Below are 25970 nucleotides of genomic sequence, written 5' to 3' on the forward strand. Positions count from 1 at the left end.
TCCAGTTGCTGAATAACCACTGGTACCATGCAACGTAAAAGCACCATATAAACAAACAAACAAACAGTCTGCAATAGAGTGAACTGGTACTATTAGTGCAAATGTGATATTTATAGCTGAGTCACATTGGATTCCATGTTGAGAGATGAATGCACTAAACAGCCACCACTCTATTTACAAACAAATGGGATCACAAATTAAAATTGTGTTTAGAGGGTTCCCCTTTGCTACTCGTAAGTTAACATTTTGTTTTGTGTGCCTATTCTGTGCATACATGCATACATGTACAGTGTATTGCTTCAGGATGAAAAACGTACAGTTGTCTTGATTTTTTATCATACTACATGGGTCCCCCCCCCCCCACCCCCCCCCCCCCCCCCCAATATTCGCGGGGGATGCACCCCCCCCCCCCCCCCCCCCCCCCCCCCCCCCCCCGTGAATATTTAGAACGAATGTTTGGAACCCCTGCAAAAATGCTAAAAAACAGCCTATTTTTATTAGTTAAAACTCAAGAAAAACCCACTAAAAATGTTCATACTTGGTTTTTTTTAATAGTTTTATCACAAAAAGTGCATTTTATGATGAAATTGATAATAAAAACCAGGAATTTGTGGATATTTCATAGAAAAATACTGTGAACATGCGAATTTTCCATGAATAATCCGGGGAAACGTTCCCGAGAGAAATCCGCGAATGTGTGAGTCCGCGAATCCGGAGAATGCAAATTAGGAGGGTCCACTGTATACTTAAATAGACAGAAGAGTACGGTAACCAACAGCAAAAATTTCAACATACAAATGGCCATGTGGAATGTAGTTCGTTTGTAAGTAGGGTGGTGTCTATATTTCTATTTAGGTGGGAGGTTTTCTTATAATTGGTAATTCCTTCAGTTGCCTCTACAATGCTAGTATTAACCTCACATTACCTTACAGGGAAGAAGAACAAGACTGGCTTCAAAATAATCAGGACGATCTGGTAAGCATATTGAATGGGGAAAGTTTTCACGATATTAACAAAGAATTTTTGGATCAAGAGGATGAAGAAAATGCCAGGAGAAACATGTTTATGCAGGAGGAATCATGTGCTGGAGTGGAATTGGAATATTCATGCTTTTCTGGATTACATGAAATTGGAGAGATCACAGTCAGGTATTTTAGTTTTTGGTTTTCGTGTGTGAGAATTATCCCATGAGGTTGGTTATGCATTAATATATGGCAGTATTTGATATAAGTAACTTACCAGGTAACTATATTGCTAAACTCCACTTTTGTGGCAGATCAAAATTTGGAAAGCTTGTGGCAGAACTACTTTCACTAATGCAGGTCCACCCTGCATGGGGAACGATAGAAACAACACAACAAAGAATTATCACTTTTCTGCCAATCATCGCTATAACGTCGAAGTATTGCAGCAGTGTTTTTGAATAGTGCTCATTGCCTTTTTGGGATATTTCAGGATTTGGTGATGTACTGAGTTCTTGGTGGCCTACAGCTTAACCTAGACATTTTTTGTTCCGATTGTGACGATTAACGGTGTCGAACTCTATTTCCTAAAGCGTTAGATATTGTAGGGAGAGTTGCAGAACCCACTTGACTAAAGCAACTTATGACTCCCACACTATTTGCTCTAACTATAGAGGACAAGTTTGTTCAAAGGACCTGATGTGGGATGAATGTAAGGATTGGGACGAAAAAAGTGAAAGGTTTTCCAATCTTATTTAATGAAACGAAATAGAGATAGGAAAAGGAAGACCGTTTCTAAACCCAAAATTATTGTTGATATTACATCATTTACTCCTTCAGTGTACCCTTCTCTTGTATGATACAGTGGAACCTTGGTTTGTTCCGACACGGCATACAAACCTTCGGTCCTATTACAATAGGAAGGTACTAGCGGCAGCTGGATAGGTCGTAAGCTTTCGAACAAGGGGTTCGGTAGTTAACTGCTTGTCCGACAGGCGCGCGCGCGCGACTGGGAGGTAAACAAATCACTTTTGCTTTCGGCCTGCTGGCGTGTGGACGTGTATCATCGCTCTCTGCCCGCTTCATCGTCGTTTGCTTTCGCATGATTGTGTTTTTCTTTTTCTAATTATCTAGTGAAACTGAATTGTAAGTACAATCATTTCATTCAATTCTTTGTGAATTAAGGATCTTGGTGTCACCACGCCCTCCGATTACCCGAGTGCCGGGACTGAAGGGCGTAAGTGCGGGAATTCATTTTCCCAGAAATGATCCTCGTATTGGGTATGCTCGGTGCCGAGGGCGGGAGCACTCGCTCCGAGCGTAGATTGGGTTGGAAATGTGTAGATGAAAATCGTAAGTAAGTGCTCTTTTCATTTATATTTTTTTGACCTGTATGCCCGTTGCCGAACGAATGCGCTCGGCACGGAAACTTATTTAGTATGGAAGTGGAATCGCAAGTACAGTATTCTTTTTCATTTTCATATTATTTTGATTTGTAGCAATACTCATTTGGATCAGTTTCCGAGCTTACCCGGAAATTGATCCTTCCCCCTTTTTATTTTGAATGAAGTGAAATCGCAAGTGCAGTTCTTTTTCATTTTCATTTTTTATTGAGATTGCATTGTTTACTGGGATCAATGTTTCTGCTATTCCCGGGAATTGATCCTTCCCCTTTTTATTTGTATGAAGTGAAATCGCAAGCGCAGTAGTCTTTTCATTTTCATATATTTTTTGATTGCATCAATTCATTATGGATCAAGGTTTCCAGAAACCTTGATCCATAAAGGTAAGGAATTGATCCTTTCACCCTTGCGCTCGGTACCTAGGGCGGGGCAAATGCGCTCGATCCGAGCCCTTATTCATTGTGAAGTGAATCGTATGCAAGATGCATTTTCATTTTATCCCTTATTATTGATTGCATCAATATTTATTTGGTTCAAGTTCCGCTCAGTCAGGGAATTGATCCTTATGCCCTTGCATTCGGGCCGATGGCACGATTGCTCTCGGGCTCTTATATTGTTGTTGGGTACATGGGTACTGTGCGGGGGTGGGGAACGAGGAACCCCCCCCCCCCCCCCGCTCAGCTCCCACAATGGCCCTTCCCCTTGGGGGGGGGAGGTTATCGGCGTTCTTCTCCTCCTCGCCCGATCCGTCGAGCGCGGGGGAGGGCGCTCGGTGCCCGATGTACAATTGTATTAGGGGTCTTCCACTCGTTCGGAGAGGGCTCACCCCCCCGCGCGAGGGGACTTCCCCCCCACTAATCGCTACTACTGTTATTTCCGCAGGTGCTACTGCCACGAGGGTGGACCTTGGTGAGGTATGGGCGTCCTTCCAATTGCAGGGCGTGCTAGTGTCCAGGGGCTGCGGTTCTATGTCTGGGCCTACTGCGGTCACCCATGGAGTGGTGACCACGCAACCAGGTGACGACGTCCCTCCTCACCTGGTGTACTCGCCTCACGTGGTAACAGTCTTGCCTACAGCCGCTGTGAAGTGCCGTTCGCCGTACCGAGAGGGGGGCGTGCCGCCGCCGCTCGTGGTTGCCGCGCTGCAGCGACCACACTTCCGCTGCCCTAGAGCTCGCCCCTGGACCTGCCGCCAGTACCAGGATGTTGCTGGCTGCTGCTCCACTTCCCCCTGTGTTTTCCGGTGCTGCCTGCCGTACCTGCCGATTCTGGGCTGACTGTCCATGCAGTTGCTGCGCTGGCTGTCCCTGTCGTTGCTGCGCTGGCTGTCCCTGCCGTTGCTGCGCTGGCTGTCCCTACCGATGCTGTGCTGGCTGTTGCCTGCTGTTCCTGAGATGCCCATACCTGCTGATGTCGTCCCTTTTCGTGGTGGTACTACCCCAGACTTTGGTCTGTCTGTACAGGTGCGTCCGGGCCCTGTGGCTTCGGCTACAGCAGCCCCGGCTCCGCCCTGGATAGCAGATCTTACGTCTGTCCTGAGGAAGCTGACGAAGAAGAGGAAGGTGTCGTCGTCGTCGTCTTCATCTTCTTCATCGTCGTCGGGCTGCCGCCTCTTCCCCTTCGACTTCTAAGGCTTCACAGCCGAGGAAGAAGAAGGTTGCCTCCTCCCTCCTAAGAAGTCTCCCTCGGGAGCTTCTCGGGACCCGTCTCACCTCGGTGGGACGGGAGGGTTCCTTCCGCTGGTCCTCCTGCTCCTTCGGGAGCGGGGCCCGTCTCTTTCTTTCCGCAAGGAAAGACGACTACGGGAACCCACCGAGGGGTACCGGCTAACACCGGTACTTCCTCGCCTGGTGTCAGTGATTCTGCCACTGCATCAGGGTCCGTCTCGGCCTCTCGTTCGCGGGAGGTACCGAGTGTACGGTCGCCTACAGCGACCGTGCAGCCATGAACCAGACCTCTGAGTCCGCTCAGCGTCAGGTTCACGGCACGGGGCGGAAGACTGGTGACAGCCGCTTATGCGACTCTCACCAGACCAGCTCTCACTCTCGCGGCGAACAGCTGGCTACCCGGGGACGTGACGGTCCACGACCAACCACGGGCTGAGGCTGAGAAGAGGTCCTCCGTTCGCCGGTGCCAGCCCAACCGACGGCTGGAACCAGCGACGTGACGTGCCGTGAGGACAAGCACCGGTCTCACTGTGACAGTGGAGCCTGCAGGTCGCCTGACCGTCGCTCTCACAGAAAGCGACCGGGTACGGCAACCAGCACCAGCTCTTCTGATACTTGAGATCGGGGCCTGTGCTGGTCAGTCCAGCCGTTCTCCACAGGAGACGGTTCGACCAGGCCTGCAGCTCGATCGCCACCGCGGGTTGACGATCGCCTGCAGCCCTCAAAGCCTGCTGGTGCTGCCAGCGAGCAAGGAGGGAGCGTCAGGTCTGCCTCTCCCGTACCTTCAACCTCCTCGGGTTTACACCGGGAGGAGCGAGGTATTGAGGAGTGATCGTGAGGGGTGCGCCCCTCACGATCCCACCACAACGCCCTACGTGCCAGGCACGGTTCTGGGACCGGCCAGGACGTATGCGCAAGTGGATGGGGAAGACCGAGAGGGCTGTCGCTGTTCCCCCTTCTTAGGAGGAAGGTTCTCGGAAATGCTCTTGTTCGAAGGGCTTAACGGTCCCACTCTGCAAGATGCTGTGACTTCCGAGATCCAGAGGGACTTTGTCGAGGTTACGGCGCTGGATTCGTCAGCACAATGATCTCGGGGAAGGATCACCGCTCCCACCAGCAGAGCCACGTTCTCGGCTCGAGTCGTTTTGGGGCCCGAGAGGGAACCCAAATCGACGGTGGGTCTGCCGCGATCGGAGCTTGCCGACTGGGTTGAACCAAGTAGTCTCTCGTCTCCGGACAAGAAGGCTCTCTCAGTTCTGGACGGTCGAACAAGCTACTTCACCTCCTCTACTGCGACAGAGGCGTTTCTACGTGTCTTCGGACACCGTATTTAAATACCCCTTCGGTCCTCCTGAGGTTTCGACCTCGACGGGGACTGGAACTGGAAATGGTCGAGCGGTATCGGCCCTCTCCTGTCAGGTGTCGATTAGCCCCACCCAGACGACGTTCACAGTGGAAGGACGGCGTTCCCCCTCACCTGCTGCCGGAAAGGAAGTGGGGGGGTGCCTGGCCAGCCATTGGGCAACTTGGCAGCGCCACGGCGCCGAGACCTGGATTGTAGATGTCCTTCGGGAGGGAGATCTATTAACCTTCGAATCTCGGTCACCCCTCACCTCCAACCCGGTCCAAACAGCAGGCCCGTACGAGTTCCAGGGGCATCGAAGGACGTAGCATTGAGACAGGAGATCAAGACCATGCTGAGCAAGAGAGCTGTAGAAATCGGCACGGATCAGTCACCGGGCTTTTACAGCCGACTCTTCCTGGTGGAAAAGTCTACGAGAGGCTGGCGCCCGGTGATAGATCTCTCTCCCCTGAACCGGTGGTTCGCCAGACCCGGTTCACGATGGAGACGGCACGCGCAGTGCTCGACTCTATCAGGGAGAACGATTACATGCTTTCAGTGGACTTGAAGGATGCGTATTTACAAATACCCATTCATCAGTCCTCCAGAAAGTACCTCCGCTTCATCCTCGACGGGACGGTGTACCAGCTCAGGCCACGTTGCTTCGGTCTTTCAACCGCCCCACAGGTGTTCACGCGAGTGTTCACTCTGGTGTCTGCTTGGGCCCATTCGCACGGGATACGTCTGATGGGTATCTCGACGATTGGTTAGTCCTGGCGAGCTACCGCTCGCAGTTGCTACAGGACAGGGATCGACTGCTCGAGTTCTGTCGCGATCTGGGGATCGTTCTGAACTTCGAAAAGTCCGATCTCGAGCACAAGCAGAGGATGAAGTACCTGGGTATGCGGATCGACACGGTAGCAGGGCGAGTCTTCCCCGCAGACTCGCGGATCAGCAGATTCAGGGAGGCAGCCAACCAGTTCCTGTCTCGGCAGGAACAGGTAGCTCAGCGATGGCAAGTCGTGATCGGACACCTGTCGTCACTCGGGAAGCCAGTCCCTAACGGGCGTCTTCACCTGCGGTCTCTTCAGGGAGACTGAAGGAGAGTTGGTCACAGGCGACGGATCCCCCAAGCTTTTTTCCATTGTCACGGACACAGGAAGGTGAGGACAGGACCTAGCCGGGTGACTGGACGACAGGAACCCCTTAAGAGGAGTGCCTCTGCGCACTCTCCCCCCGGGACATGCAGCTGCTCTCAGACGCATCGACCGAGGGATGGGGCGCACACCTGGAAGAGTTGCGGACTTCAGGAGTGTGGTACGAGAACGACAAGCACCTTCACATCAATGTACTGAAACTCAAGGCAGCGTTCCTCGCTCTCCAAGAGTTCCAGGACCGCTTGATGGGACACTCAGTGGTGTTGATGTACGTCAACACCACGGTGGTGGCTTACGTCAACAAACAGGGGGGGCCTAGTGTCTCTCCCGTTGTATCAGTTGACTCGGCAGGTGCACGAGTGGGCCGAGGCGCACTCAATAGAGCTGTCGGCACGCTACATTCCAGGGAAGGAATGTAGTAGCAGACACGCTCAGCCGTCGGATCAGGTGATAGGGACCGAATGGTCTCTACACCAGGACGTGGCGGAAAGGCTCTTCGACCTGTGGCGGCGACCAGTCGAGGATCTGTTCGCCATCCGGCACAACAGGAAGCTCCAGGTGTTCTTCTCGGCCGTGCCGGATCCATGGGCAGCTGCAGAGGACGATCTTCAACACCCGTGGGACGACCTCTTCGCCTATGCCTTTCCCCCGTTCAGCCTGATTCGCAAGGTGATCAGTCGAAGCACTGGTCATCCCGAATCTCAGGATGATCCTGATGGCTCCCAAATGGCCACAGGCCATTTGGTATCCGGACCTGCTGGCTCTTCTCGGCAAGAGAACCGAGAGAAATTCCCCATTGGCACAACCTTCTCGCCCAGCCACACGTCGAGCAGGGTACCACCGAGCAGTCCAGTCCCTACGTCTTCACGGCTGGCTGTTATCCACCATCTCTTGCGAACGAGAAGCTTTTTTTGTAGCGCAGCAACAGAAATGGCTGGAAACGTCCGTCAGTCCTCTGCAGCTGTGTACCAGGGGAATTCGGCCGTCTTCTGTGGTTGGTGTCGTAGACGGGGGCCTATCTCCTCTCAGAGCCACTCTTCAGCAGGTAGCGGTTTTCCTCGTTTTTCTTCGCCGAGGAAGCTCCTCTAAGTTCCCACAATCAAAGGATACAGAGCCGCCTTGACGCTCGTCCTGAAATTGACGGGATTGGACATCTCGAACTCGTTCGAGATCTCCTTGCTTAAGAGCAGCCTCCAAAGGTCTTGCCAACCCAGGGAACTCACAAGACCCTCTTCTTGCTGGACCTGGCATCGGCGAAGAGAGTACGGGAACTTCATGCAGATAGTGATGTGGATGAGATGCTGCTTTGTCCTGGGAGGACGCTACGGCGCTATCTGAAGAGAACTCGACACCTCGGGCCGGTGAGTGTCGACGCCTCTTCGTTAGCAACGGTGGTCACCAAGAAGAAGTATCAAGAACACTCTTTCGTCCTGGCTGCGTGAGGTCTCAGGAGGGCGTATGAGGCTGATGGTAGTGACGACATCCGTACGTCCGTCCGAGAGCTCACGAAGTCAGAAGTATTGGCCCCTCGTTGGCGTTTCGTAAGAACTTCTCCGTGGCGCAGGTATGGAAGGCAGGGGTCTGGTACAACCAGACTACCGGCACCTTCCTTATACCTCTTGGATATTGCCCATAGGTCCTTGGATCGGTTTCCTTAGGACCCGTGGTGGCTGCTCAACACGTCGTCTAGCTAACCCAGACCCTAGCAGGCTGAACAGCATCGAGTCCTTTGGGTGTGACTGTATGAATAGATAGTGAATGAGAAAGTGACTGGCTTCTCTTTCTATCTTTTTCTACCCCTCTACCTGTGTGTAGAGGGATACGGTCATTACCACCCTGCTGGAGGATAAGGACGAGATGCCGGTAAGCTATATGACAGAGCCCCATCCTATCCCTTTCACTAGGGATAGGAGCAGAATATCCACCACTTCCTTCTACAAGGGGGGGAAGTGGATGCCTACAAGAGTCAAAACCATGACTTTATCTTTGCTCCTGTACAGGAACAAGTTCTTACATTGCTGGTACGAAGAGATACGCTTGCCTCTCTCTTAGTACTCGGTCCAGAGGTCTGACCATTGATCCTGCGGTGCACACCCCGATCAATCGGACAGAGGCTTGGATCCCTCCCTCGCTCTTACGACCAGGGAGGCTTCCAAGGTTGGGCGAACACCAGTCTGTTCACAAAGACTCAGATTCCCACCCACCATGAGTGAGTCTTCCTATTGTAAAAGGACCGAAGGTTTGTATGCCGTGTCGGAACAAATGACAATTTGTCCAAAATTGCATTTTTCCTAACTATACAAACCTGAGGTCCTTTTACACATAGCCCCACCTCATGCCATGCCACCCCTCACTCTGCAGTTTTTGCTTGGGCCAAAAGCAAAAGTGATTTGTTTACCTCCCAGTCGCGCGCGCGCGCCTGTCGGACAAGCAGTTAACTACCGAACCCCTTGTTCGAAAGCTTACGACCTATCCAGCTGCCGCTAGTACCTTCCTATTGTAAAAGGACCTCAGGTTTGTATAGTTAGGAAAAATGCAATTTTGGACAAATTGTCATTTTTTTTACATAATTTGTTCCATAACCTCCCACGAGATCCAAAACTTAAAAACTGAAACAATAATTCCCATAAGGAATAATGTAAATACAATTAGCGTGTTCCAGACCCCCAAAATATTGACAAAAAATACACATTATAGGGAATAAACACAGTTACCATACAGAAAACAATGAGAAATAAATATAAATGACTAATGAAATTAATAAATGAACATTTAACATCACTTACCTTTATGGAAAACACTTGTTAGTGTATGGAAGACGGAGAGGTTATTGTTTGAAAGGGGAATCTCCCTCTGGAAGCACTTCAGGTATCAGGGACCTATCTGGGGTTACTTCTCTTCGTTTTTTACTGGCACTATCTGAGGTTACTTATCGACTTTGTTTTTTTTACTGGCACTTGGACCAGCTTGAGAGTTGCTGGACCCCAATCGCACAACAAAACTGTCCAGAGACATTTGTTTCTGGCATTTCTTTAAAATTTGCATAAAGTTAAACACATCATTGTCATTGAACATATTGGAGACATGGATTACAACTTCTTTGTTTGGATGATAATTCACAAATTTTTACATCATTCCACCTTGTAGGTGCATTATGTATGCCATTTGTTTTCTCTGAATTTTTCAAACCAGCCTCTGCTGGTCTTAAATTCACTAACAGCGGTGCTTGTTGCAGGCATTTTCTCACTGAGATCACCATGCAACTTCCTCCAACGCTTTGCTACGAGTTCTTTCTTAAATTCTATTGTGTTTCTCGCCTTTTTTACAGAAGGGCCAGCACTTGGAACTTCCTTTGGTTCCCTGTTGGCTTATAAGCAGTTGCACTCAAATAAAAAAACACAAAAGCAGAATGGGTCACAAAAGAAGATGGGATGCATTGTTTGTGTGCTTGATATGGGGCCTGTCATGCGTTAGGCCCCAGATGGAGCGTTTCCAAGTGTATGAAGACCAAGTAAACGTATGATGCCGAGAAAAAATTTTGTATAAAAAATCTACAAAAACCAAAATACGAAAAGAGAGGCGTATGAAAACCAGGTTTAACTGTAATCCTAAAGTGGTTAATGGGGCCAACTTTTGAGCTGCTACGCTGTTTCACGTCTTTTAAAAACTTGACAAAGAAAACTCCTTCTCGTAGCTGTGGCCACTGTCAAACCAGTGAGTGAGCTACAAGCCATAGACAAGCGGATTGGGTTTGCACAAGGAAACACAGTCTGTGCCTTTACACTAGGTTTCCCAGCCAAAAATGAGACACCATCCAACTGTAGGCCGTGCTCATTTATCATTAAAAATCTTATGGACGTCCTTGGTGAGGAAGAGGAGGAAAGGGTCCTTTGTCACATCAGGGTTCTTAGGTATTATCTAGACAGAACCAAGGGAATCAGAGGTCTGTCCAGTAATCTCTAGTACTCTGTTAAAAATCCCTCTTGACCTTTGTCAAAAATGCATTGTCATATTTTTTGAGAAACCTTATCTCAGAGCCGCATTCACAGATTCAAGAAGTACTGCCTAACTTTAAGGTGAGGACACACGAGATCAGAATGGTCACCACCTCGTATGCTTTCAGGCATATGTCACTTTCAGCGATCCTCCAGTCAACCTACTGGAAGGGTAATTCCACTTACGTGACTCACTATATGAAAGACACTGAGGCAGTTTTTGAGAATCGCAGTACCTTAGACCAGTTATTAGTAGCTCACATGGTGCTAGGTGAAGGGGCATAGGATGAATCCCTTCCTTTTCCTCTTTGCCTTGAAAGTAGGTTGTTAAGTCTTTGGGAAGGCTGGGATGTACGTTGTACTGAGAACCCACCAGTCTATTGGTAGGGTTATGGTTTTTAATTATTTTGCAGTGTAGTTGTCAGAGTTGTCTGGTCTGTTTGTTTTCTGGTACTGTACCCAGGGCAAGGGCAACGTATCTTATGTTCTGGTTTGTTTGTTTGTTTGTATGGTGTTTTTACGTTGCATGGAACCAGTGGTTATTCAGCAACGGGACCAACGGCTTTACGTGACTTCCGAACCACGTTGAGATTGAACTTCTATCACCAGAAATACACATCTCTCACTCCTCAATGAAATGGCTGAGAATCGAACCCGTGACCACGGAGGTGGGACGCTAATACCATACCAACCACGCAGCTGAGGCGCTCTTATGCTTTGGGGTATTCGAGATACTTCTTTACGGGCAGTCCCCAGTTGTCAGTGGGGATTCCGTTCTGACATCTTGATGACAAGCAAAAATTGTTGATAACCAAAAATCAGCGATAACCAGTTAGTGCCACCTCTGTTAGGTATGTATCGGCGCTGAAAATTAGGCACTAGACAATCTCCATAAAACCTGATTGGCAATAACCAGGGACTGCCTTTAATCAAAAGCTTCCTCTTTAAACAAGAGACCACTTGTGGCCACTCTGTTAAGTCACTACAGGTCAAGATGAGCACTGACCAGAGGCAGTGATCACTTGCTATATCTCTCTTACCAGCTAAAATGACAAGCATTTTACCCATGGTAACACAATTCATGTTTCAAATTCAGCTTCAATCCTGACAATTTTTGGAACAGTAAATGTTCATATATCCCACCACCTATCAACCAGCCTGAGAAGAGCCTTTATTAGGCTTAGAGGTCTGTATAAACTAATCCTTTATAATAATAATAAACCCACCACCTATGAATGCAGAATTCAGCTATGTACTTACTTGTATGAAGATGGTATTTTTATATATTTTTATAATAAAATTAATATTCATACATATTTACCAATAACTATAAATTGGAGCCCTCCCTCCTTACCTCATAGACATAAAATCTGGAAAGAAGTGATAATTCTCTGTTGTGTTGTTCCTATTGTCCCCTGATAGAGGGCAGGGAGCCACCTGCACCAGCGAAAGTAGTGCTGCCGCGTGCTTTTCAAATTTTTGTGTGTAGTTCCTTGGTAAGTATATATGAAACTTAATTTTATTATGAAAATACCATATTAAAAAGGATCTTCCCTTCATGAGCAAAATCTGTATAGCAGTTGAGATCCTTTTACATCCTCCTGCCTGAAGGTGAAAATGTATAGTAATAAGGATTTTTCCCCATAAGGACTCTCATATCACACACTAACTCTTGGACAAATTAGGTCATCAGTTAGGTGTATTTTGCCAACTCTTAATGTTGATTTGTGGCATAGCCATAAAGTTAGTTCATTATATTTGTTGTATCAAATTTACCATGACAAACTTCATCTGTCCTTTTTGCCTGAACTAGCTGTTTTTGCTTGCAACATTAGACAGACTGCTACTGTAAACTGCATGTCATTATGTAGTATCAGGTTTTATACTACCTAGCTTGCTAGGATCTTGGTTACAACTAAAGTATGGATTGGTTTGCCTAGTGCAGTTGTGGAATCTTCTGATGTGTAAGTGTAGATGCCTCCTGATTGCAGATGTGTGTTTTATTGTCTGTGTCCTCATATTTATTTAGTTGTCACCTTGTCCCATAACTTTTCTATCTCTGCTGACTCATATCTCTTTGGAACCCTCTCTAGTTTGCTGATGCAGGCATAAGGGTTTTCAGCTGTGAATAATAAAAGAATCTTGATGCTGTAAGATAAATGTTGGGATCAACACCATACCATGTATAGATTGTAACAAAAATTCATAGGAGTTACTCAAGATAGCATTATGTACAAGGAGTAAAGAATGCTTGATGTCTGAAGTGTTCAAGAACAAATGGAGAAGGGAGAGTTGAGTAACACAGTTGTGGGAAAAAAAACTAGAAGAGAGATGAAATTTTTATATTTTTAGACATGCTATACTGTTGAACAGGTATTGAGAACAGTGAGATGAAACAGATTATTTATGATGCATGCATTGTAAATACTGCAGAGGCTAGCCCCTCTTTATCTGGAAAGTAAAAACTGAAGCAAGGTAAAGGAGTTTGATAGCTAGGCTTTATTTTTATGAAGTATTTTATTGAGGTCCCTAATAGAGTTGTCATATGGCAGTTGTCTGATAGTTTGTGTGCGCGAATAAAGTGCCCATCACCTTGAGAGTTTTTATGTTGAACTTTCCCTTTATTAGATTAGTCATACTCTGTTGTGAACTACTACTATTTTTTTTTTTTTTTTTTTGTCATACTCTGTTGTGAACTACTACTTACTACTACTACTACTTCTTCTTCTTCTTCTTCTTCTTCTTCTTCTTCTTCTCTTCTTCTTTTTTTTTTGTCTGATCCAGATTGTGAGTGATGCCTTCTTTCCATGATCATCTGGTTAGCTCTGTTGATCTTTTTTATTTTTTCCTTGCTATTCCGTTAGTAATTCAGAAAAAGCCAGGATGAGCTTAACAATGACAGTTATTCTGAACTGAGTAGCCATCTGTGGTGATTAGGGTTTGAATTTTTTTTTATTTTGTGTTGAAAGGAGAAGCCCATATATTTCAGATGATAGAATGCTTTTTCCCAAGTATGACTTACTCAGATATTATTATTATTGTGAAAGATTCTTTAATTCATTGTATCCACAGAATTTACATCTCTTGTTCATATTTTTTATGTGATCTCATTCCAGGCCATCTTGGATCCATAGTGCAGAGCAAGACTTGCTTGTTCCAGGTAACAAAATGCATATTGCAGATTATATTAAGATGAGAAGTGAATCATTAGGATCTTTAGGAAACAGTGGTAGCGAGGACAGGGTAAGTACAGGATTATTAATTTGAATCTCTCTCTCTCTCTCTCTCTCTCGTCCAGCAAATCCTCTCCTCTCTCCTCCAGTCTCTCTTCTCTCTCTCTCTATCTCTCCCTCTCTCTCTCTCTCTCTCTCTCTCTCTCTCTCTCTCTCTCTGGTTATATATAGTGTAGAATGTAGATAGTAGTAAACTTTCCCAACCCACCTGACCATTTCATTTTACTAGTGAAGTGATGTTCTTGGGATTTCTGTATTTCCCTTTATCTTTTGTTACTTTCTAATGAATACTATATTCTTTGGAAGTTAGAATTCCAAGTCAATGGGTCTTGTGGGCTTTTTCCATATGAATAGGCTTCATCTACTGAATGATAATAATGATAATATGCTGGAAGTAAACTCTCTTTTAAACAAGCTTTATTGAAAGTAATTGCTACCTCAGCGGTGTTAATTTTATAAAGGTTCTTCTCTATTTTTCTAATTATATTGTTTTCTCATTGTCGCTTAAACTGGTGAGCAACACACTGCAGGTTGCCATATCTCAAATAAGTAATAGTCAAAGTCGATTTAATTTTATTAAAAACCCGGTGGCAGTTGTAAAATTCTCAGGGTATATCCCGTAGAGTTTATTGAAGGTAAAATTCAATTCTGTTCCTTTTGTGGGGCCGTGACATTTCATCTGAGACTTCAGACATCCTCTTAGGCGAAGGTAGGTGATGGAGTGAAGTGAGAGGGTGAGTCTGTCTACTTTTATTGTGGCGGTGCAGCAGGGGCCTTCATGCCACTGCTTTTTCATTGGCTAATGAATGGCGAGCTGCTTTACGATTGGCTGCCTGGCTGCAGGCTGAAACCAGCTCCTGAGCGTATACTCAAGAGGCATGCCGATCTTCTCAGCTACATGTCATCACGCTGGGCTTCGTTTCGATTGTTCAATGGCTGCATGACGCCACTGCGGGTATTACTCATGGTATTAAAGTCGTCTTCAGTGTTATTTCCCTCTTGAACTGGGGCGTTTTCATGCAGTGATATGGTGATGTTTGCCGTTACTGGTGCGTTCCTTTGCATACAGGTCGAGAGCAAAAAGGCCTCTTGTGTCATATTGATGGAGGGCTTTTGCTCCTAGATGAGTAACCTCTCCAGAAGGCGCAGATGGTGAGGGTCGGGTGATCTCCCTATTATCCTGGTGTTGTAGATAGTACAGTGGCGGGAGATTGTCTCTCGATGGGCGGTGAGGGCATGATTCTTTATGGCCCCTGTCACGCCCAAGAAGGGCCCATCAAGAATCACACCCTCACCGCCCACTGAGACATAGTCTCCCGCGACTGCATTATCCGCAACACCAGTGGCGTCACGCAGCCATTTAACAATCGAAATGGAGCCCAGCATGACGACATGCAGCGAGAAGATCTGTATGCCTGTTGAGCATGCGCTCAGGAGCTGGTTTCAGCCCGCAACCAGGCAGCCAATCGTAAAGCAGCTCGCCATTCATTAGCCAATGAAAAAGCATAGGCATGAAGGCCCCCGTTGCACCGCCACAATAAAAACAGACAGACTCACTCTCTCACTTCAGTCCATCATCTACCTTCACCTAAGAGGATGTCTGGAGTCTCAGATGAAATGTTGCGGCTCACAAAAGGAATAGAATAGAATTTTGCCTTCAATAAACTCTATGGGATATACCCTGAGAATTTGACTACCGGCTTTTTAAATAAAAGCCGGTAGTCAAAATCGACTCTTGACTATTACTTATTTGAGACATGCCAACCTTTGGTGCATTGCTCACCATTTTAAGCAACAATGAGAAAACAATAATTAGAAAAATAGAGAAGAACCTTTATAAAATTAACACAGCTGAGGCAGCAATTAGTTTCAATAATAATAATAATAGGGTTTATGACACAAATGGATCGTTGATGCAAGAGATGGTTATTAAAAAAGTTTGGAAAACTAAGTGATAACTCTGTAAAAAAAAACATTTATGTTGATGAAAAGGAGGGATGTGTCACAACATAATTACAAAACTTAGAGATATGTCCATAACACTGTAGTTATATGAGATTAAGATAAGCACAGATGTTTAATACCAGGGGATATATTTCCTGTTTGTAGAGTAAATAGTAAAAAAAATTTAATGATTTTAAGATGGTTCAAATCAGTATTTAATTATCTGTTTATAACTGACTCTTTTTATGCATTTATTTTGTATTAAGACATATGGTAATGCTGTTTATTTTCATAGCAGCCGCAAAGAATGTATTTGATGATATTTAACAAATGGTAAGTTTTAAAGGCTGCAGCTTGACTTTTCCATCCAATCATTATGTTGTATGTAGTAATTTATTTTTTCATACAATCAACTTACCTGTCAGATATATACATAGCTAAGACTCCGTCGTCCCCGACAGAAATTCAAATTTCGCGGCACACGCTGCAGGTAAGTCAGGTGATCTACCGTCCTGCCCTGGGTGGCAGGATTAGGAACCATTCCTGGGTTTTCTATCATATTTTTTCTGTCGCTTGGAATGTAAACAACGTTTGCAGTTCCTCCTGACTTGATTTTGGATTTCATCGCCATCGATCTTCTGGGCTATCTTTTGCAGGGAAGTACTGGATCTTTGGTTCGGCATACGCATATTAATTTGTTTTGATAACTTTGGCTTCAAAAATTTCGAAGAATTGTTTACGTGTAACTACCGAACTTTTCGGTAGACAATCACATAGTTTGCAAGAAGGAAAATTTTAATATTTATTCATAATAACGTGTAGTAAATGTTAGAATTGATTGAGCTAACTTCCTTCTTGACGATGTAAGGAAAGAATAGTTACGCTTCCTTTAGAAGTTTATATAGCTCTCGTACTAACGAGCAGTTAGAGCATTAACATTACTAGTAGTGTGGTATCCTCATCTCCTTCTTACTTCACAGAATCTTCAAATTCATATTGCAATTTGAAGACAAAGGAATGTAGCTCAAAATACGAGCTATTGAAAGGTAAGAAGTGATTTTACTGTTAGTGCAGTGGAGGGTGCGTTCTGTTCGGCTCTGTTTCGCTCCCAGGCCTAGACCTCTTCCAAGCTCACATACCCAGAGGAGAAGGAAAGTCGAAAGCCTTACGGAGGTTATGGAGAATCCCCACCGATCAGGCGTCCCCTCGGCAGGATCTGTAGAACGTCCCAGACTGCCAAGTTCGCCATTGGAAAGGCGTCCTAATTAGTAGAGGGTGCGTTCGATCGGCTCTGTCTCGCTCTCAGGCCTAGACCTCTTTCCAAACTCACAAGCCCAGAGGAGAAGGAAAGTCGAAAGCCTTACGGAGGTTATGGAGAATCCCCACCGATCGGGCGTTCCTCGGCAGGATCTGTAAAACGTCCCAGACTGCCAGGGATAGCCATTGCAAAGGCAGCCTTTAAAAAGTGCGTCTGTTCTTCGTTTTCTTCATCTTACATCCGAAAAGACGAAGAATGTACATGTTAGAAGTTCGGACGATCTGGCTCGTTCTCTGAATAAGAGAACACTTCAACACTGACTCACTGAGCGAGAGGCTGAGAGCCAGCCAGCAAGCTAGCGCGAGCCACGTTCCAACAGCCAGCAGCGAGCCCGCGTTTCCAACAGACTAGCGCGAGCCGCGGTTCCAACAGACTAGCGCTAGCCTCGTTCATACAGATAAACGCGAGCCGCGTTCCAGCAACTGAGTGCGAGCCGCGTTCCAGAACTTCTCTTGGCGCAAGGCGCCTTCAAAGAGAACAGACGGCTTAACTAAGGAGCCTTATAGTAAAATGGCAATCAGAAGGATGCTTCCATTGAACGTTTTCTGGCAAGAGGCTCGTATAACAAGACTAGAGGCGCTCGGATCTATTAGGGCGCACGGGACCTTCCACGCAAGCGGAACGTTCCAGGAGCGAGTCTCCTTTCTAGCGTGCGGAACATTCCAGGCGCGCTTGAACTATCCAGACGCTAGGCGCAAGGATCCAGACGCCAGGCGTCAGAAGATTTCAAAAATCTTCATTAGAGAGAGAGGTCAGTCGCGAGACTCCTCTTTGAATTTTTATCTTGAACAACTTTCCCCTGGCAAATGTGCAAGATGTCGCACAGGCGGCCGTTACTTTTGTCAGAAGGATTCTGATACTAAGAGAAGCCCCTTTTCATTATTCAGAAGACTCCTTTGTTAGGCAGTTCCTCTCAATGCGGACTCTCTCCTTCATCCATGCTCTTCCCCTCGTTTTGAGGAGGCAAGAGCTTTGGGAGTTTTTCTTAATAAGATCTCATCGATGTTTGGGTATGATGGCGGATAGAAAATATCTACTTCCTTCCGTAAACCCTAGTGATGAACAGGAATTCTGTCTCTTCCGCGATTTATGAAGAAATCTCGAAGATTTAAAGAGTTCCTTGATTAACTTCGTTCCTTAAGGATGGATATATATAGGGATATATATATATATATATATATATAGTATATATTAATATATATAATATATATATAATATATCTATATATATTATAATATATTATATTATTAAATATATAATATACTCTTTCTATCGTTCTATTAACAAAAAGAACGAAGATAGTAGAAGGTAGTAGAGTTTCTGCTGTATGAGAATACGATACGGTCAATTCATAAACACATACCGTAGTTACTTCTTTTCTGTGCAACTCAATTACAAGTATCCTTCTACGTTCTTTCCTAGGAAGGACTACGCTTAAAGGGATTGTTAAGACTACACCTACTTAGCTTCTAGATTTATCGAAGTCTTGTTTCGCTTAAATATGCTTTAATAAGAACTTCCTGAAGTTCGATAATAATTTATTAAATTCCTTTATTAATTGAGTAGCTGGCAACTCTGGAAGAGTAAGCGGGGACTGCTTTCGCTGAGAGCCTGAGACCAACGCAGTAGACGCCTATGCCAGTTACTGTCAGTACCATGTAGGTGTCAGTCATGAGCGGTCGGGCGAATCTCTCTCTGCGGGATGGAATAACTTTCCGTATCTCTCCCCTACAATCGCGGTCTTAACCTCGGATTGAGGGGATAGTTAAGCTAACATAAATAAATATTGTATGCCTTTTGCTAAGAAGCTTTCAATAAGAGAGATAGTACAACCTTTCAATGCGGCTTTACCGTAGGTAACATTATTAAAGGATTCTATCGCAGCAGAACATTATATTATGTAATGCTCTCAGGCTTACGAAAGCATAGCTTATTAGAGTACCTGCTCAGAAGAAGATGGATGAGTCGGATGGGAAACATTCTCTTTGGGGCAAGAACTTGTTTCCCTGAAATGGGGACATACTACGTATATAAAGTTTTTTCCTAAAACTAGAACGGAATGCCTAACATGTGAAAGGATGTCGGGTACCATAAAGGCACAGGTGTTTGTTTGTTCTGGCAAACAAACATAAAAAGAATTAGAAGAAGCGCCAGTCTGGCGCAACGCGCCAGAAGTACCAACCTGGCGCAATGCTCCAGAAGCGCCAGCCTGGCGCAAAATTTGCGCCAGAAGCGCCAGCCTGGCGCAGTGAGCCAAGAGCACCATCCAAGATTTTCTCGTTTTAGCGAGTTATTAACCTAGGAGTCCAGTAGACTCTCGGACACCAAGCTCGGTAACGGCAAGATTCGTTCCTGATTTCGTTACCCATTTAATCACTTAGGCCATTTCCACGACACTCTCATATCGCATAGAGCATCGAGAATCTTTTTTCGCTCCTATTCGAGTAACAAAGAGATCCTTCTCGATCGACGATAATAACTGTTAACATGTTTAACATTTATTGGAAAGAGTTGTGAGAAGACGAACAGGCTTCCTATAGACTGCTTCCTTTTCCTACTTCTCCCCCGATTGAAGATGACGTGGGAAAAGCTTCAAGGAAGATTATCTTGCCAGTACAAGAGCAACTGGCCTCTTTGGTGGGAGTGTTAGCGCCTCGTAGGAAGGACGTTGCGCTTCCAATCAAGAAGTCTCGTCCTCTCTCCCCTGCGAAGCGAGAGGCGTCATGCAGACGTGAAGCTTCCAAACATATCGCAGAGGCTTCGGTTTCGAGAGCGAGATCGGGAGAATCTTACGGAAGACACGTAACGCCAGAGAGACGTGAGACGTCGTCAAGACATGAATAGTCATTTAAAGCTGCTTTTAGACGCGAGGCTCCAACCAAAATTTTGGCGCCAGTTAGGACGCCTTTTGAGAGCGAAGCGTCTTCCAGGCGCGAGGCGTCATCCAGACGTCAGCAGCCACACAAACGGGAGGCGTCAGCCAGGACGCTTGGCTGACTAGAAGCGTCATCCAAGCGGGAAGCGTCATCCATTTATGGAGAGAAGCCTGGGGCTGTTGGCGCCTTCCAGGGGACTATTAAAGCGGGGAAGAGGAAGGAATATCATTCCCTTAGCCCCTCTCCTATTAGGAGTTTGTCTCCTCCAGAGGAAAGACGTACTGAATTAGCAGCGGAGACTCATCTGGACCCCGAGTTAGAAGTAAACTCGGAGGAGGAGTATCAAGGAAGAGAAGGACTGTCGAACTATTATGTTTTGACAGCCTTGCTTCTAGAGGAGTATGGAGACGACTTGACTCCTGCCTCTCCTCCTTCTCCGCGCTCTCTTTTCTCCGAGTGCAAAGACGAAGAAATCTTCGTTTTTTCTTAGAATGAAGCCCGCCATTTCGATGAAGAGGGCTCTTCAGTCTTTAGACTCTTGGATGAAGTTGAAGAAGGAGTTAGTTAGAACGGTCGGTTCTGCATGCCTCCAGCGAGACTAGCTGGTAAAAGAGGCATTTGATATCAGACGGGAGAGAATATGGGTATTTCTCTTCCGTCTACGTCAGAAGCGGACTTTTCGACCTTAGTTGACGCTTCACGTAGACAAGGTTTGAACTCTGCCCGTATAACTTGGGGCATTTCAGAACTGGACCATCTCCTCAAGGGACTCTTTCATGTATTGGAAGTTTTCAACTTCTTAGATTGGTCCCTTGGGGTGATGTCCAAGAAAGCCCATGATTCTGAAGGACTCGAACCAGAAGTCCTTCTGTGTATTTTGTCTTGTATAGACAAAGCGGTTCAGGATGGCTCGGTTGAGATCTCCTCTTTGTTTGGAGCAGGTCTTCTTAAAAAGAGGACAGTATATAGTGTCTTTTTAACCAAAGCGGTCTCCCACGCTCAGAGGGCAAGCGCTTCTGTACTCGCCTTTGTCTGACTTTTTTGTTCCCTTCTCAGTAGTGAAGGACATTTCTCGTTCATTAACTGAGAAGGCGACTCAAGACCTTCTGACACAGTCAGTAAGGAAGAAGAAACCTGCAGACAGCCCCAAGAACACTGTCATTGTCTGATGAGGAGAAAGACTGGGCCTACAACCTGACACAGATGCGCTAGATGCGAACATATAGGACAGATAAGAGTGTCCGATGTGGACATTGCCAGACATCCTCGAGACTCTACCAAGCTCGAAGCTCCGGCAAGTGGGGAGGAGCCACCCAGGCGCGAGGCGCCAGGCAGGAGCGAGGCGCCAGGCAGGCGCGAGGTACCAGCCAGCGGCGAAGCTCCAGGCAGGCGCAAGGCGCCACTCCAACCGGGCGCGAGACGCAGCCAGGCGCGAAGCTCCAGGCAGGCGCAAGGCGCCAGGCAGGCACAAAGCGCCAACCTGGCGCGAAACGCCAGCCAGGCGCGAGGCGCCAGGCAGGCACAAAGCGCCAACCTGGCGCGAGACGCCAGCCAGGCGCGAGGTGCCAGCCAGCCGCGAAGCTCCAGGCAGGCGCAAGGCGCCACTCCAACCAGGAGCTAGACGCCAGCCAGGCGCAAGGCGCCAGCCAGGCGCGAAGCTCCAGGCAGGCGCGAGGCGCCAGGCAGGCACAAAGCGCCAGCCAGGCGCAAGCCAGGCTCTAGGCGCGAATCTCCAGCTAAGACGCGAAGCGTCATCCAGATGCGAGGCGCCAGTCAAGCGAAAGGTACCAGACAAGCGCTAGGCGCCAAACAAGAGCGAAGCACCAGCCAGGCGCGAGGTTCCTGCAGGCTTCAGGCTTCAGTCGGGTGAGATCCATTTCAAGAAAGCCCTGGTCTTCTTTGAAACATGGAGATCTCCTAAGCACTTCATTAGTGACTTGATTCCTTCAAACAGCTGAGAATTAAAAGCGCAGGAAGTGCGCGCTTTTGCAAATTCTGTTCTTTACATAACAATATGTCATATAAGACATTATTAGCTGTGTTGTACGGTAGAGGGAGGCAACTCTGTGTTGACTTCTCATTACACAAAGGATGTCAAGTTAACCTACGAGAGATCCTTCTCTTTTGGTTTATACGTTTCTGCGGATACGTTACTGGGATAAGGAGCCGACACTGATCCTTAACTTTGAGTTAAAGTTTTTTAACTTAGTGAAATTATTGGGGTTTTGAAAGGAGTTGTGGGGATAACTCTTTCCAATTTGAGCGCGAACCCTCGTGTTAGGATCAGGTGATCGGGATCGGTGTTGCGCTCCTTCATAAGGTGTATTGTCATATAAGTGGATCAGCACCCATTGACAAAGTCCTTTCAGGCTCTGCCGAGTAAGTGGATAAGACCCCTTCGGCAGACCCACAAGAACTCTTGGCCATAGATCACATATCTCGCTAAAGTTTCTTGAGGTGATGCAGACTACTGGGCAAACACCCACGAAGTCTACCACCTATCAGGTAGGAACCAAGGTTTTATTTATACCTACAACATATGTTGTTTACCTGTCTATTCCATATACAGTAATACTTTGGGTTACGAACCGATTAGTATACGAATTTTTTAACTTACGAAAGTGACGACCTCATTCTGGAATACGAATTTCGCTTGGAATACGAATGCGCGAATTTCCATCATGGGAGGGGGCCGGCCGCCTGATTTGTTTACATCGGATGAGCGTGGGATCTGCGAACGCATTTTTTTTTTTCGGCCAAAACTTAACGCTGCTTTGTTTACATCGGATGAGCGTGGGATCTTGCGAACGAAAGCAAGATTTTTTTTCGGCCAAAACTTAACGAGGGTCACGTGACTTTCCTCCTACGCATCCCTTGACCCTTTTTAAACCATAACTCTTTCAATATCTCGCTGGCGGTAAGATTGAACGCATCTGTCCGTGATACGCTCTCAAATTTGCTTAGTGATTTGCGCACGTGTTGTGTTTCCGTAATAGTGCTTATACATTACTATTACCCAAATACTAAAGACAATGGCTCCCAAGATGACGAAGGCAAGCAGCAAGAAGGAAAGCATAAGAAAGAAGGAGATGATTACAGTCGAAATGGAGAAGGAAATTATCCAAATGCATGATAAAGGCGAGTGCGTGAAAGACATTGCAGCATTCTTCAAGCGGTCGCAATCAACGATCTGCACTATTTTGAAGAAAAAGGAAGAAATTAAAGCCAGTAAAGCATCAAAAGGTGTCACAGTATTGACGAAACAACGGCCTTATATTCTCGACGATGTAGAAAATTTGCTCATAGAAAATATTTTTTCAAAATTGTGAAAGACAACATAGTGTTGCGTAAGCGTAAAATTAGTGATCGTAGTGAACGGTGCTCTCTAGAGAAAGAACCAGAAAGTCTTCCAGAAGTGTTCACGGAGGGAGATTTCCCCCCCAAGCCCTAACCTCTCCTCCTCACCCTTCCCCTCCTCCCGTCTCCGTCAAGCCAGCAGCCACACTCGCCAAAGGTAAATAAAGTTCAGGTTTTACTGTGCATGCATATTAAATCTAGTGTTTATATTTAATTTCATTCTTCAATTTTATAATTTTATGTAATTCCTACACGAATTTTCAACCTTAGTGAACAAAAATAAATGGAAAAATATGAATTGAAATGGTTATTCATGGTCGGGTGGAACGCATTATTTGCTTTTTATAACATTCTTATGGGAAAATCCATTTGGGTTACGAATTTTTTAGGTTACGAAGCAGGTTCTGGAACGGATTAAATTCGTAACCCAAGGTATTACTGTAGTAGCTGTCTCTTACCCTCCACCGAAGGGTGCCAATCAGCTATGTATATATCTGACAGGTAAGTTGATTGTATGAAAATGATATTGTTATGATACAATAAAGTTTCATACATACTTACCTGGCAGATATATACGATTAGGGCCCACCCAGCCGCCCCGCAAGGAGACAGGTGGAAGAGAAAAAATATGATAGAAAACAGGAATGGTTCCTAATCCTGCCACCCAGGGCAGGACGGTAGATCACCTGACCTACCTGCAGCGTGTGCCGCGAAATTTGAATTTCTGTCGGGGACGACGGAGTCTTAGCTATGTATATATCTGCCAGGTAAGTATGTATGAAACTTTATTGTATCATAACAATATCATTTTATTAGAACAATCTACTACCTTTTATTTAATTGAATTTTCATGTTTTCATTTTATAATGGAGTTTGTTGAATAAATTTCCTTGTTTCAAATTCAAAAGCTAACTGATCTCTCTTGAATTGTAGGAATTTTTTTTTATACAGATATACTACCATCCATTAGATAGTAATATTTTACAATTTTCTTTCTTTTTGCTTTCCTTTTATGAGATTAAGTATCACTCAGATTTCTAGAAGTATCGTTCCAAGTGTGACGAAATTATGCAGTGATCGTAGATTCGTAGTTGAATTGTTGGAAGTGCACAAGTGTGAACAGGGTACTTGAGTCTCATTTCACAATTTAATTTTGTACTTTCAGTATTTCTCTGATATATATTTTATACTTCAGTATTTCTTTCTCTGTACTAGGCTGCTTTCCCTGTTATAGTTTTCCAGTGCCAGGTCATCAGACTAAACTCATAAATCAGAACCCTATTGGGTTCCTTGCATTCTGCTTTCCTGACTAGGGTTTTCACATGGCTAATAATAATTTGTACTTTATTTGCAGCCGGATCTTGGTTTGGGAAAAATAGATTCGCCACCGAATAATGAAGCAAAGCTTGTGCCTCTTGTAGAAATAACTTCAGTTAGTAACATTGGTCAGTCGTATTTACAACCTGGTAAGTTCTTTCCTTTGGCCTATAATTGCAGTAGTATTTATCATTATAGATTTCAGTATCACATGATTGCCAGTGTTTTTTCTCTCTTGAGCTAGTCATTTTCACCTCTATATTTCTAAAGAACAGGCATACAGCTATTGCAGACATACATTGCATGTGCATATATGTTTGCTTGGAGATATTTCATGTTTTTATTCAGTTTAATTGTCTTTTCATAGCACTGTAGCAAAATGAGAGATTCGACAATGTGCATTCGACATGTATAGGTACCCTGGAGATTTGCTGCTGTATCACATATATGTCAGAAATTACCATAGAAAATATGCTACCACAGAAATGTGCCATCATCTGTGACTAGAAGTGTTATAAAGAGCCCTTCAAAACTATTGTCCTAAAAATTTTAATGTGGAATAATTGCAGTTTTATTTCATAATTTTTATGAGAATGGTGATAAATCAGCTGAAGTGGCAACTACTGTGACCAGATGGAAAAGATCCATTTCCTCAGTGACTAAATATTATGTTTATCTAAAACTTATCATCTCTGATGAGAGGCAGGAGGAGCACAGGACAGGCATTCATTCTGCAGGTAGCTCTGTGGGGCTATCTGCAAAATGAGTTGTGCAAATAACTCCATAGTATAGGAATACACTAATGTAAAAATGACAAATTTTTAACTAATTTGTATTTTTCATAACTTAAAAACCTGAGGTCTTAACATTATGATAAATACTCAGCGCCAGTTGAAAATGTGTATGTTGCTATGTTCTGATTGCTCACAGCTTTTAGGATAAGATTGTTGATGCTATGATTATTAAACTTGTACTGTTGGGAAGGTAAGGTTTAAGAAATCACATGATAACCTATGTACTTTTTAATCAGATTTGTAACAAAATGAATTGGTGAAGTTTGATAGCCAATTTGGAATCCCATCACTTCTAATGATTCTCCCACATAGTTGTCAGTCATTATTAAAAGTAGCATATTTTTTATTTGTGAAATTGCATAAATATCTATTACTTGGTAAAAAGCTGTTACTTTTGCTTGGAGTGCCATCCTTGTAGCCCTTCAGAATGTTACAGTCCTTCACGTAGATAAGGAATAAAATTTAATATTCTTTTAATATTCTTTATGGTGAAATAGGTTGTGGTCACTGGATCTTTGATCATTGCTTATTGTGGGAACTGTTCTGATTATTTTGTATTACTTTTGTAATATTTTTGCATTTGATCATCAAACTACTGTAGATTG

At 45.2% G+C, this 25970-nt stretch overlaps 1 protein-coding gene across 1 annotated transcript in view; it reads left to right on the forward strand.

Moving 5' to 3' along the window:
- LOC135213918 (centrosomal protein of 192 kDa-like) overlaps positions 1–25970 on the forward strand; it is a 203154-nt gene that overhangs the window by 78875 nt on the left and 98309 nt on the right. Inside the window, exons 7-9 of the mRNA XM_064248013.1 lie at positions 933–1148; positions 13643–13769; positions 24609–24720. Of these exons, the coding sequence (XP_064104083.1) occupies positions 933–1148; positions 13643–13769; positions 24609–24720 (455 nt within the window). The remainder of the gene's footprint in view (positions 1–932; positions 1149–13642; positions 13770–24608; positions 24721–25970) is intronic.

This window comes from Macrobrachium nipponense, chromosome 43, assembly GCF_015104395.2.
Source record: "Macrobrachium nipponense isolate FS-2020 chromosome 43, ASM1510439v2, whole genome shotgun sequence".
Lineage (NCBI taxonomy): Eukaryota > Metazoa > Arthropoda > Malacostraca > Decapoda > Palaemonidae > Macrobrachium > Macrobrachium nipponense.